This window comes from Malaclemys terrapin, chromosome 3 (assembly GCF_027887155.1).
Source record: "Malaclemys terrapin pileata isolate rMalTer1 chromosome 3, rMalTer1.hap1, whole genome shotgun sequence".
In the NCBI taxonomy this organism is placed as follows: Eukaryota; Metazoa; Chordata; order Testudines; family Emydidae; genus Malaclemys; species Malaclemys terrapin.
Window position 1 is genome coordinate 177,791,539 of NC_071507.1, and position 14,163 is coordinate 177,805,701.

The 14,163-nt window shown below is 44.5% G+C and overlaps 1 protein-coding gene across 5 annotated transcripts in view; it reads left to right on the forward strand.

The window, feature by feature from the left end:
• The window catches only part of GRHL1 (grainyhead like transcription factor 1), a 63,367-nt gene extending 53,703 nt beyond the window's left edge, over positions 1 to 9,664 (forward strand). For 4 of the 5 annotated variants that reach the window (XM_054023805.1, XM_054023807.1, XM_054023803.1 and 1 more), the window contains exons 15-16: positions 4,153 to 4,217; positions 7,347 to 9,664. In XM_054023805.1, the coding sequence (XP_053879780.1) occupies positions 4,153 to 4,217; positions 7,347 to 7,461 (180 nt within the window). In that variant the 3' untranslated portion in view covers positions 7,462 to 9,664. Of the gene's footprint in view, positions 1 to 4,152; positions 4,218 to 4,719; positions 4,769 to 7,346 lie in introns of all 5 variants that reach the window. The other variant, XM_054023804.1, reaches the window with a different exon arrangement.
• Positions 9,665 to 14,163: the final 4,499 nt, after the last annotated feature.

Sequence of the window (14,163 nt, forward strand, 5' to 3'; positions counted from 1 at the left end):
AAAATATACACTCCTAGGTTTGTTTTTCATGCAGATCCTCTCTTCACCGAGCTGCAGAAGAAGCTTTTTCAGATTTTTCCATTGATCTAATCCGCAGGGTCCTACTTTGTGACTGTTTTTCATAGTTGGGGGTAACATTTTAATTAGTTGCTGGAACAGTTTCTGGAGCATGTTCAAATGACTTCTATTTTTGTCAGTCTCTCATTACTTTCTGTTTTCCCTCCAAGCCTAGCAAATCGGATCCTCATTCCCAGGGACTATTTTAATGCTAAATTTGAAGGTGTTTTTGAACAAGGGTTACAGCAAAATATCTGTTTTTGCAATGGGAAAAGTGTTGGGTGTTTTTTTTATTATCCATAATAAAAAATGGCTGAAGGGATTTTGCTTTAACTTTATATAGACATGCCCACATGCACTCAGAAATAAAATTCTTCTTAAGTCTGAGACCAAGCCTGGAAAATGTAAATTAAAAAAGTGAATATTTCATGAAGTTGGGAGCATGTGAAAACAGGGAGGTTGGAATGGAAACTGCTGTGCACCCTTAACTGTAGCTCTTGCTACTGGCTACAACAGTGTGATTTTAAAGCTGTCTGTGCTGTGCCACAATGTAGATTACTGGGGTGTGAATTGCAGAACACACCAAAAGTTTGTGCTCTAACTGCTCTGAGTGGAGGCTGCTGGTACAAACTAAAAAGGTCTCTAGTTTCAAACAGGACTACGTTAACACGAGCTAGATACCTTTTTAGTTTACACCCCCATAGTCTGCATTGTGGTGCAGTGTCGACAAGCCCTTAGACTGCAAAATATCACCCACTCCTCCAATTGCCTGCTGGGGTGCAGCCCAGGGAAAGTGTAGAGGTTACTTTGGGGAGTGCCTGTTGAATTTACAACATTGAAACTCTTGGTCGTTTGATTTTGCTTGCTTGGTCTTTGTCCAACCGGTGCCTTGTTAAGGTTGAAGGGTTTGAGTGTTGTCACTTTTATATATCCCCTTATTAGCCTTAGCCTTGGGATCCAAAATCCATTCCCTAATCTGAGATTCCATCATGGCTGTTGTGACTTGCACTTGCATCTAATCTTTGGGGTTAAAGAGGGAAGAAGAGAAGTTTATCGACCCAATTGTAGCATGTTCTACTCAGACCCGGATGTAGGAGCAAGCAGAATGTCTGCACTAGAACAGGTCTAAATCAGGGAATCCCCCGTTACTGCTTAATGCAAGATGGATATTTGCTATCAGTGTGAGATTAGAACAAAAACAAAACTGTAGATAAAGCAGCTTGCCAAAGAAAATTGGATGTAGAACAATAGCAACCACTTTGTTATGGGTTTTATGGTGGTGTATGTAATAAAACACTTAATGAGGTGACTGCTGTTTTTATACTGAGCTCACTTTGCCAGTTTATTGTTGGATATTTGCAGTCATCTTCTTTCCTTAGAGCATGTGAGTTCCTCGCCTCATCGCTTCTGGGAGGTGGGGGCTAGCATGTCCTGCCCTCTCCCCAGGAGTTTCTCCATTTATACCTCCCCTCTTCAAGACCACCCCCCACCGCTCTGAAATCACATAGTGTAACTTCAGTAATAGACCTGGTTGGGGTGCCCAATCCCTTTCTCTGGCACTGACAAAGAGCAACACTGGCTTCCACTGTGGGCTGTAAAGTAGCTCCTGAAATTGGGAGAGTTTGTGCAAAACGTATGTAAAACCCAATTCAACTACCAGTGTGTTCTCTTGAGTGCAGAGAGGGCTGAAGTGTGATCAACGGGGATCCTAGAAATCCATTTGACATGCAAAAACGCGGAATTTGCGATTTTTATAGAGAATCTTTAGTTTTTACCTTTTGTAAAAAAAAAAATAAAAACGTACATAATTAGTAACTACATTTTACTGAAAGTACCAGTGTCGCCTATTCAATGCGCAAAACCTCCCCCTCTTGTAGTTGATTTTTTTAATGCACTTTAAATTTACATAGCTAGACATACTCTAATAACCTCTATATACGGGGAGCAGTTTGTGACAGATTGGACCCCCCTTCTGGGATGCCCCTTGATGTGCTGGGGTTTAACTAAGTCTCCCCCTGCTCAATCAGCCTGGGTTCCCTCTTACTGCTTTGCTGAATTAAGCTCTCCGGCCTCTTGCAGCACCCCCTCTCCCCCCCGCTGCAGTCAGACTGAAGTCTGCTCTGTGTGAGAGGGCTCCCCCAGCACTCACGTGCCCACCCCTTTTGGGAGACAAGCCCAAATACTACTGTCTTGTACTGTAGAGAAATATTTGTACAGTGCAAGCTCATAAAATTTGCCCTCTTCCTCAGTGTGAAGAGAGATGTGCACGACTCCTTGCCCCCCCGTTAGAAATGACAAAAACTGGGTTTAATAATAAACAAAACAAATTTTATTAACTACAAAAGGTAAATTTTAAATAATATAACAGACAGAACAAAGCAGATTACTGACCAAATAAAGCAAAATATGCAAGCTAAGCTCAGTATACTTAAGAAACAGGTTATGAAATGTAATTTCTTACCCTAAATGTTATCTTAGGCAGGTTGAAAAGTTTCTGTGGTTCAGAGTTCCAGTTGTATTTCTTTCCAGCCTGAGACAGGGGTCCAGCCTGGACTTCCCCCTTGCCTTCTCTTCACGTGGCTTTAGCAGTGTTTCTTTCTTGGGCAGACAAGCCATGGAGAGGAGGAGCCTCGTTTGCCTTCCTCCCCACCCTTAAATAGGATTTACATAAGGCGGGAATCCTGTTTCCCAAATTTGACACACACCCCTTCCCTTCCAGTGGAAAGATTATCTGGAACTTCTTGTAAGTTTAGTATCAGGTGACAAGACCACCTGACTCTGTAGGATCACAGCGTCCATGAGTCAGTGGCAGTATGGAGTGTCCGCAGGAAGGCCAAGCCTTTGCACAGTCCATTATCCTCGCTGATGGGCCATCCGCCCTGTCTGGCTTTTTCTATTGTTATACCTGAAGTGTTAGCAGTGGGCGTCACCCAAAGTAGCATAGTTGAAATACAGATACATAGTCAATATTCTTAATTTCAGATACAGAAATGATACAGGCATACAAATTGGATAATCACATTCAGTAAATTATAAGCTTTCCAATGATATCTTAAAATATTCACTCAGTTACGTCATATTCATATCATAAGTCCATTTTCATAAAGAATATGGAGTGAAATGTCACAGGTTACGTAATGGAGTACAGGAGTTTGTGTTTTAATGCATCTCAAATTTCACTTCAGCCTCTAGATGTGAGTAATTAAAGTTATGAAAAGATGCCGAGAACTTTAAAAATCCCCCCTAAAGACCATGTCACTGAGTGTGGCAAGGACAAATTTCGCATTGATGGTGATGTGCTATTCTGTACTGTAGGCAGCCAGGCTGTAGATTACATTCAAAGGCAGACAATTGTAGAACACATGGGAAGCGCTAAACATAAACAGAAAAACGAAAATGAGGCTGAAACAGCGGGGCCATTGACAACAGTCAAGAAACAATGCACTGTGACTGGATCATTCCAGCATTTTACAAGTTTAAATATATCAATAAAACATTGTGTTCAACTGATACCTATCTATATTGTGGCTAGGAAACTAAAGTTCAGCATTTCATTTTACTTGCAGAAAAATGAGGGGTTTTATGGGATAATTGTATTTATTTTTTAATCACGGAAAATGAAGATCCTTGGTGAGCGATGCCCGTTTTCTTTAAGGCCTGTTCTGCCATACATAAAGCCACCATGCGTGGACCCCAGTTACCACCTGATAGCAGCAGTCGTGGTTAAAACATGATTCAGTTGTTTATTGAAATCAGAGGGTTTGCTCAGTCATGAGAACGCTTTTATTTAGTTGTTTAAATATGGACGTTTGAAAAATTTGGCCAGGAACTTCAAAGTGAAAATAAGAAAATTAAGCATTGAAACTGATTGCATTCCTGTCCTAGTAATTAATCCACTGGTAAACTGGAAATAATAATTTAAAAATTGGCATGTCCTGTCGATTGGATTATTTTTTAGGAATGTCAGTGTCAATCTTGCAAGGCAGGGGTTTTGTTTGATTTACATCATTGTATCGTGCATCTGAGTAAAAGTGAAATACAAAGTGGCCTACAGTCTCCCTGATTTAGGGACTGTGTTTTCTTTTTATGTTCTAGATATCGGACAAGTATGATGTTCCTTTTGATAAAATTGGAAAAATCTTCAAGAAATGTAAAAAAGGGTGAGTATGTCTTGAGTAGCATCTACTGCAGCTTTCCAAAGAAAGGGTGATATCTTGAGTTATTGTCCGGCCTTTAGGAAAAGAAATACACATTATAAACCCCCTGCATGCACACGTGCTCTCTTCATACACAACACAGATGCTAAATCTGTTCCAAAATTCACAGATGGATTACAAGACCAGTAGGGACCAGTTTGATCATCTAGTCCGACCTCATGCATAACACAGACCACAGGACTTCCCTGAGTTAATTCCTGTTGGAACTAGAGCATATCTTTTTTTAGGAAAACACCAGTCTTGATTTAAAAATTGCTATTGATGGAGAATTCATCACTGCCTTTAATTCCCTCACTTAGTTTGTTTAAAACAAAACCAAAAAACCCTGCACTTTATTTCTAGTCTGAATTTGTCTAGTTTCGGCTTCCAGCCATTGGGTCTTGTTTATACCTCTGTCTGCTAGATTGAAGAGCCCTCTATTATCAAATTTCTGTTCCCTATGTAGGTATTTACAGACTGTAATCAACTCACTCCTTATCTTTCTCTTTGTTAAGGTAAATATATTGAGCTCCTTGAGCCTTTCACTGTAAGGTTAAGGCATGTTTTCCACCCCTCTAATCATTCGCATGGCTCTTCTCTGAACCCTCTCCAATTTATTTATCATCTTTTTTGAATTGTGGACACCAGAACAAGACACAGTCTTCAATCCTTAAATGTTGCATGCCTTTGGAATGTGCTGTAAAGAGCTGTCCTCGTGTGAGTCAAAGGACTAAAGCAGGACTGCATGGGAAAGCTGTGAACTGAAAGTGTGCTTTGCTAACCAAAGGCAGTTCAATTTAGGCAGGCATCTGTATCCATAAGGACCACTTCAGGAAAAGAGGAAGTGGTCTGATCTGTCCAGATTGCAGCAATTGAACTGCCATCCCTGTTGTCTTTTGTTGTCACATCCGTAATTGTTAGGTTGTGGGCAGAGTTGTAGCTGTGTTTAACTGGCCATTTTCACCTTGAATGGTCCCTTGAAATGTGTGTTCGCTACTTATGCTAAACAGCCTGTTCCTCCTTGTATTTAGCTGTGACACTCTGGGTATGTCTACACAGCAAAGAAAAACCCACGCTGGCTTGTGCCAGTTGACGTGGGCTCGCGGGCTCAGGCTTTGGGGCTGTTTCACTGCTATATAGACATCTGGGCTTGGGCCTGGGCCCGCAGGGTCCTAGAGTCTGTGCTCCAGCCCAAACCCAGATGTCCACATATCAGTGAAACAGCCTTACAAGTCCAAGTCGGCTGACGTGGGCCAGCCATGGGTGTCTAGTTGCTGTGTAGACATACCCTCTGAGTACCTTTCCCAGACATGAGGAGGATCTCGGTGAGGCAGACAAGCTTTTGAACTGCACAAACAGAAGTTGCTCCAATAAAAGATAGTGCCTCACCCACCTTCTCACTATATTTGTTAGGTATCCAGCTGAACCAGTTCAGAGCTTTGTGAAGTGTCCATGTGTCTTGAAACTGATTTAGCTTCACAAAGATTGTGGGTCAGGAGTGCTGTGTTGAAAAAGGTTTTCCCAGCCCATGAAAACCTTCAAGATTTCAAAAAATTTCCTGTTCTGCTGGGTGGGACAAACCTCTGACCTTTTGATATTTTCTGCAAAAATATAGAGGCCACACCCCAGAATAACCAAAGCCCAGTGGTAATGGCACTTGCCTGGGATGCCTCCAGCATCCTGATTCAGAGCAGGGGCTTGTACCTGGGTCTACTGCATCTAGGGTGACCAGACAGCAAGTGTGAAAAATGGGGACGGGAGTGGGGGGTAATAGGAGCCTATATAAGAAAAAGACCCAAAAATTGGGACTGTCCCTATCAAATTGGGACATCTGGTCACCCTAACTGCATCCCAGGTGAGTGCCTTATCTAACAGGCTATTCTGGGATGGGGTTTGTCTCTGTCTCTCCTGTTGGAGTTGTTCCACATTTTGTATAAATAAACAAACATTCGTTGGGACAGAAAGCGAGAGACTGACTCTCTGGCCCAGTGCTTAGGGCATTCACCTGGGTTGTGAGACCCCAGTCCAAGTCCCTGCACTAGTGAATATTTAATTATTTATATAAAGTGGAATCGGGAGAACCAGGTCCAAGACCATGCTCTGTCTATGTGTCTTGCATTCAGGTGAGTGTCACAACCAGGCTATTTTGTGTGTGTGTGTGAGACTTTCTCCCAGCTCTGTTTGTCATTTTCGAAATCATTCTCCCTCCCTTGCAGCTCTTTCAAATTGTGGACAATGGTTTGTAAGTGTGGCTTGAAGTCACAGCAGCAACTTTTGAAGCAGATTAGATCAGTTAAACCAGTGGTTCTCAACCTTTCCAGACTACTGTACCCCATTCAGGAGTCTGATTTATCTTCCATACCCCAAGTTTCACCTCACTTAAAAGTGAGGGGGGGGAGGGATAGCTCAGTGGTTTGAGCATTGGCCTGCTAAACCCAGGATTGTGAGTTCAATCCTTGAGGGGGCCACTTGGGAATCTGGGGCAAAATCAGTACTTGGTCCTGCTAGTGAAAGCAGGGGGCTGGACTCGATGACCTTTCAAGGTCCCTTCCAGTTCTAGGAGATGGGATATCTCCATTATCCTATCCTATCCTTTAAAAACTATTTGCTTACAAAATCAGATATAAAAATACAATCGTGTCACAGCCACACAGTTACTGAAAAATTGCTTATGTTCTCATTTTTACCGTATAATTATAAAATAAATCAATAGGAATATAAATATTGTACTTACATTTCAGTGTATAATATATAGAGCAGTATAAACAAGCCATTGTCTGTATGAAATTTTAGTTTGTACTGACTTCGCTAGTGCTTTTTCTGTAGCCTGTTGTAAAACTAAGCAAATATGTAGATGAGTTGATGTAGCCCCTGGAAGACCTCTGCATACCCTCAGCGGTACATGTACCCCTGGTTGAGAACCATTGAGTTAAACCATAATAAAGATGAAAAGGTCACAGAGGGGTAGCAGAGATCCCAAGTTATTTCTGGGCAGTCCAGAGGTGTTCTTTTAGCTTTAAATTAGCAACACTTAATGCATTTCTGGTAACTTCTGCACTTTAAGCTGTAATACTTACCAGCCTTACTTCCTAGAATCCTGATCAACATGGACGACAATATTGTGAAGCACTATTCGAATGAAGACACCTTCCAACTACAGATTGAAGAGGCTGGAGGATCTTACAAGCTCACGCTCACTGAGATCTAAAACCAAAGCCATCAAATCTCTGTGGATTTTAAATGAAGGTCTCAGATGAACATTTTTCTGTAATTTAGTCTTCTGGGTAAAACACGAATCACTTTCTCTAGAAGAAACCCAGTGGGTTGAGTTCTTCCAGGGATCGGAGCAGTGTTTGTTTAGCAAAGTCGATACAGTCACGTTTCTGTTCTTCCGAAAGGACAAAACAATGCTCATTAACTCAGTGCACTTGAAGTGAATGAACATAGATATCAGGAATTAAATAATATTTATGTACAAAACATTAGCAAATGGGGATGGGGAGAGAAGCCTTGAAATAGTGGTGATATTCTAACTTCTATTTATCTATTAAATATTCATGTGAGCCTATCAGCTAATGATGTCTTATTGGACTGCTCTCTGCTAGATGCAGCTACACAGCTCCCATTCATGCTAATGGGAGCTGCAGGTGGATGTGGGAGACTAGACTCAAGAATGTTTACTGCTGAACAGGGCATGTTGCTGAAATCACTTGTATAATACTTTGGGGAATGTAAAACTGCCTTGCTCATGAAGAACTTACCTAAGTTACCGTGTGAACTCATTTGACATGAAGCTGTATTGTATATAAGTGCAATATATTTTTGAAGGTTTGTAAATGTGTACATATGAGTCATATATAATATATATATAAAAAATATGGTGTTCATGTATATACAGTGAATATATGCAATGAAGCCTCCCTAAAAGGATACTATATACAGGCAAACAGTTATTTAAAAACCTAGTATGCGCCAAACCTGAGCGCACGTTGTATATTCATAGCACGCACAGAGATGACTTGTTTAAAGAGGATTTTCCCAAGCAGAAGGAATGATGCCTACTATACAGCAGACCCCTCTGTACAGTGAGGTATGGTGGGTTAGGCTTGTATTGTACACTACCAAATAAAGTTCTACAATGGCTGTTACTCCTATTCTGTACCTGTAGTGAGATTGTGTATTCTCAGTCTTGAACCTAAGAGGAGCTGTGGGCTTGTGCTTCCGGGGGATAAGCCAACCTCTTGGGTTTATGAAGAAGTTTTCCCTATGGTCAGCTATTCTGTAACTGCCTGCTCCAGGCTTTCTCACACCACCTCCTGAATCTGGTGCTGGCTACTGTCAGAGACAAGATATTGGACTAGATGGGCCACTACGCTGATCCAGTCTGGCAGTCCCTATGATTCTGCGAACTTGATCCTGCAGGTGAATAGATAAGGATTGAGAGATTAAGGCCCAAACCACCAGTAGGGCCATGTAGCACAATGCTCGCAATCCAAGAAGGTATAGGGGGAGTGGGTCCTGCAGGCTGGCAAGCAGACTATGCTCAGTGTTCATCGTGAAGCATCAAGCCTATATCTGTGAGAAGAGAAACTGAGCAGTGGCTGCCTGTGACTGAAACACTGTTAAATATTTTAATATTTAATATTAAAAAATATTTAAAATTGCTGCTATGCATTGTCATAGCCTTTACTCTGACTATTCCCCCTTCTTCCCGCACCAGGCCTGCTTCCCCTCCGTTACTCCTCAGTGATCAATCTGCTGACCTACTGAGCGCTCCATATTCCTTGCTGTGTGAAAATCTCTCTGTACAGGTGTTCAGCAAACATTGAGTGCTCAGTGCTTTTGCAGACTGCAGACAGCCTGTAGGACTGAACCCTGAAAGAGAAACATGCCTGTAATGCCGTGGGCATATTGATGAGACTGCACCCAACGTGTAATCTCTCCTAAGCACATCCTGGTTTTAAGAAAAAAACCCGAAGTCTGCTGTACTCCAAGTTTCTCTGAATTTACTGCAATTTGGGCTTCCATTTATGAATTCAGGGGGGAAATGTTACCGTGGCAAGGGAATTCTTGTACACTCACATAGAAATACAAATTTATATTCATTTTTATTGGAAGTGGAAGTTTTATTACAGAATCCGTCTAGGGCTAGGGAAGTAGATTTAGATCATTTGTAGATGTAGACTTGATATGAATGTTATTTCTTATTACTGTTATCTTAATGAAGTATGTGACTTAAATTAGGGATTGTTTTCCACTATAAAATACTCTGGGAAACGGGTCTTATAATAATAGCAACGTTGTATGCTTTATCAAACTGGAGTTTTTGGTCTTGCCTACTGTTTTTTTAATTGTATAATTGAAGATGCATTTTAAACCAAAGCTATTAAATTTTATATGTCCATTTCTAATTCCGACTCTCTCATGTAATTAACAAACTTTAGCCTCCCTTCTGCAATTTTAAAACAAAACAAACAAACAACCTTGCCTCCTCATTTCCCTTACAAATATCAACCAACAGAGACACCCTTTGCTTTGTTTTTATCTCCTCATAACAAACACCAAAACAGTGTTAATATTAATTGGTTTCAAGCCAAATAGATCACTTGAGAGAGTGTATGTGTGTGTGCGCGTACGCGTGCATATTTTGACAGTTATTAAGGTAAAGGATCATTGGGCGGTTCCACTGAAATTAACGGCAAAACTCCCATTGGTTTCAATAGAGTCAGGATTTCACCCATTGTTCTTGTAATCTAATGACTGTGGAGTTCTGCTGTCGCTAGTATTCTAGTTCTTTAATTGATTGAGAGGTTTAAAAACAGTTCGGAAGTTGTTCTTTCAGTAGACCTCTTGTCCTATAGAAAGCATTTTCTAAACTCTCAGCCTGTCCCCGAAGGCAATATGCCAGTTCTCAAGGGATCCGCCTCTCCCTGCTTTTAGCTGGAACTGGGTACCATGGGCTTTCCTAAGGGAGCTGACAGAAGCCAGTGTAGAACTACAGGTAAGTAGCTGAATGAGTGGATCCTTCCTTATCTTGTCCGGGGGGGAATTAAACTCAAGGGTTTTTTTTGCAGGGCGGTGGGGTTTATTTGATTTATTTTAGTGCTAGTGAAAAGTGCCAGACTGTGGGCTGGAGCGTGAAGATCTCTGCTTAGCCACAGAGGAGGTACAGTAGGGGGGATGGCAGCACAAGCTCCCCCACCTTGACCTGCCACACTTCTCAGCCTATAGTGACTCGGCTGATTCTACTAATGAAGGTGCCGGTGGGGGGGATTTGGCTTTTGTGACATGAGCAGCTGACCTGTCTCTGGTGAGCAGCAGGCTCCTATCACAATCTGCTGTGGTCAATACAAACCTGCTCAGTGCTTGTTTCAGACAAGGTAAGCGCACAGGCAAAAGGCTCTAGAACCCACTGCCACTCCGCCAAATGCGCCTCTCCTTCTATTGGACTCCAGCAGTGTCTCCAGCTCTTGTCTGCAACTGTGGATTCAGAATTACCTTGCTGTGTGTGTTTCCTCCCAGTGCTGCTGCAGTGAAGGCTATTTGTAAAGAATGCTCCTGTTTCTCTGTGTAGTAGCGGGTGGGCCTTGCAAAATTACTATTTTTTTTAATCTACAAACAGCAGCTTTGAGAGAAGCTGGAATGCTGCTGGTGCTGCAGTAGCTCTTGGGGAGGCAGCTGACTTTTCTCTGTAACCTATTTACTTGTTTGGAAGACATTTTACTTTTTTACAGCCAGGAGCCTTCTTTCCCATGGCTACTAGGCTAAGCACAGCCTTAGCAGAATTGGAACTCAGCACGTCTCCTGGTGGAAAAGAGGCTCCTGGGCACACAGGGCTCCCATTGGGGAGGAGCAGCATAGCTGGCAGAATGTCTCCGCTATAGCAATGTCTGTATCACTTGTATCCCTGCCCCCTTAAGGGCAGGACCGGCTCCAGACACCAGCGAACAAAGCAGGTGCTTGGGGCGGCCAATGGGAAGGGGCGGCACGTCTGGGTCTTCGGCGGCGGGTCCCTCAGTCCCTCTCGGACCAAAGGACCCGCTGCCGAGGAATGAAGTGGCACAGGTTTGTTTGTTTGTTTTTTTTCCTTCGCTGCTTGGGGCGGCAAAAAAGCCTGAGCTGGCCCTCCTTAAGGGCCAGCGGATCAGCATCCTTGGCCCTGACCGGCTGCATTCTGGGGCATAGTAAGACCCTACAGAGAGAGAGAGAGAGAGAGAGAGTGTGTGTGTGTACGTTTACACACAAGCATGTTGGGAGATGCAGAGTCATGAAACCCTGCATGCACCAGGGTTGAGGCAATTTGCATTGGTTCCATTGCAAGCCAGCGCTCAGTGGCAGAGTGCCACTGCCTGCAGTGATATGCCCAGTCTGTGAAGACTGCAACTGCTATGGATGGGGGAACTGAGCAGTTTAGTGGATGCAGAGCCTTTCATCTAGGGCGGCTAGATCAAATTCAACCTAAGGTGGTGGTGTCCAAAACTTACCACATCTGGCATTGGCCTTCATGAAATAGGTTTGATCTCAGGACCTGTCATAACTATAAAGGGAAGGGTAACAATTGTCCTGTGTACCATAATATAAAATCCCTCCTGGCCAGAGACTCCAAAATCCTTTTCCCTGTAAAGGGTTAAGAAGCTCAGGTAACCTGGCTGGCATCTGACCCAAAGGACCAATAAGGGGACAAGATACTTTCAAATCTTGACGGGGGGAAGGCTTTTGTTTGTGTTCTTTGTTTGGGAGTGTGTTCGTTCTCGGGACTGAGAGGGACCAGACATCAATCCAGGTTCTCCACATCTTTCTAAACAAGTCTCTCCTATTTCAAACTTGTAAGTAAATAGCCAGGCAAGGCGTGTTAGTTTTCCTTTGTTTTCTCAACTTATAAATGTACCTTTTACTAGAGTGTTTATCTTTGTTTGCTGTACTTTGAACCTAAGACTAGAGGGGAGTCCTCTGAGTTCTTTAAGTTTGATTACCCTGTAAGGTTAATTTCCATACTGATTTTACAGAAATGATTTTTACCTTTTTCTTTAATTAAAAGCCTTCTTTTTCAGAACCTGATTGATTTTTCCTTGTTCTAAGATCCAAGGGGTTTGGATCTTGATTCACCAGGAGTTGGTGAGAGGAAGGAGGGGAATGGTTAATTTCTCCTTGTTTTAGATCCAAGGGGGTTGGATCTGTGTTCACCAGGAGTTGGTGGAAGGAAGGAGGGGGGATGGTTAATTTCTCCTTGTTTTAAGATCCAAGGGGTTTGGATCTGTATTCACCAGGGAATTGGTGAAGGTCTCTCAAGGCTACCCAGGGAAGGAAATTAACCTTGGGATGGTGGCAGCAGACCAGAGCTAAGCTGGTAGTTAAGCTTAGAAGTTTTCATGCAGGCCCCTACATTTGTACCCTAAAGTTCAAAGTGGGGATACAGCCTTGACAGGACCCATTTTAAAAAAACCCAAACCAACCAACCACAGTTGGAACTGTTAACAAAGCAGCTCTTGTGAGATTGTTGTGGAAAAGCTGGCACTGCTATTGCCTGTGCTCTTTTTGTCATTTCATTCTCCAAAGATGTCAGTCTGGCAGTTTATTCGCACTCTCTCTCTAATGGGAAAAAAAAGTTTGGTTGTGGGGTTAATCTAGGGTTACCATTCGTCCGGATTTACCCGGACATGTCCTCCTTTTTGTGCTAAAAATAGCGTCCGGGGGGAATTTGTAAAGCACTCACAATGTCCGGGATTTCCCCCCTCCCCCGGAGCGGCTGGGAGGGCTGCAGGAAAGTCCCGGGCTGGACTCCGGAGCAGCTGGAGAGGAGCTCCGCCCTGCATTCTGAGCAAGTGTCTCAGCACAAAGTGCAGCCCTCCCCTTTTGCAACTGGGAGCGGTTACTGCCATGCAGCGTAGCAAAACGGGAGCGAGAGCACTTTGTGCTGATACAAGGGCAGCTCTCCCCTGCAACCCGGTCCGGGCCAGGGACCGGGTTTTGTTGTGCAGGGCCAGGGACCGGGTTTTGTTGTGCTGGGGAGCTTCGCCACGTGTCCGGCTCGCACAGAGCCCAACACCCTGTTCTGAGCAGCAGGGTAAGGGGGGCAGGAGAAGGGGCAGGGAGGTTCTGGAGGGGGCAGTCAAGAAACGGGGGGGGCTTTTTGGGGGGAGTGGAGAAAGTTTTGGGCAGTCAGGGTACAGGTAGGGGGTAGGGTCCTGGTGGGCAGTTGGGGGGGGTCTTAGGAGGGGGCAGTTAGGGGACAAGGAACAGGGAGTCTTAGGTAGGGGGTGGGGTTCTGGAGGGAAGTTAGGAGCAGGGGTCCCAGGAGGGGGCAGTCAGGGGACAAGGAGTGGGGGGTAGGGGGCTGGGAGTTCTGGGGGGGAGCTGTCAGGGGGCAGGAGTGGGGAGAGGGATCGGAGCAGTCAGGGGACAGGGAGCAGAGGGGTTTAGATGGGTTGGGAGTTCTGGGGGGGGCTGTCAGGGGGCAGGAGTGCGGAGAGGGATCGGAGCAGTCAGGGGACAGGGAGCAGAGGGGTTTAGATGGGTTGGGAGTTCTGGGGGGGAGCTGTCAGGGGGCAGGAGTGGGGAGAGGGATCGGAGCAGTCGGGACAGGGAGCAGAGGGGTTTAGATGGGTTGGGAGTTCTGGGGGGGGCTGTCAGGGGGTGGGGAGTGGTTGGATGGGGCGTGGGAGTCCCAGGGGTCTGTCTGGGGGTGGGGGTGTGGATAAAGGTTGGGGCAGTCAGGGGACAAGAGGCAGGGAGGCTTAGATAGTCCTGGGGGGCAGTTAGGGGCAGGGGTCCCAGGAGGGGGTAGTCAGGGGACAAGGAACGGGGGGAGGGTTGGGAGGTCAGGGGGGGTGGGAAGTGGGAGGGGCAGGGGCGAGGCTAGGGCGGGGCTTCTCCCGTCCTCTTTTTTGCTCGCTGAAATATGGTAACCCTA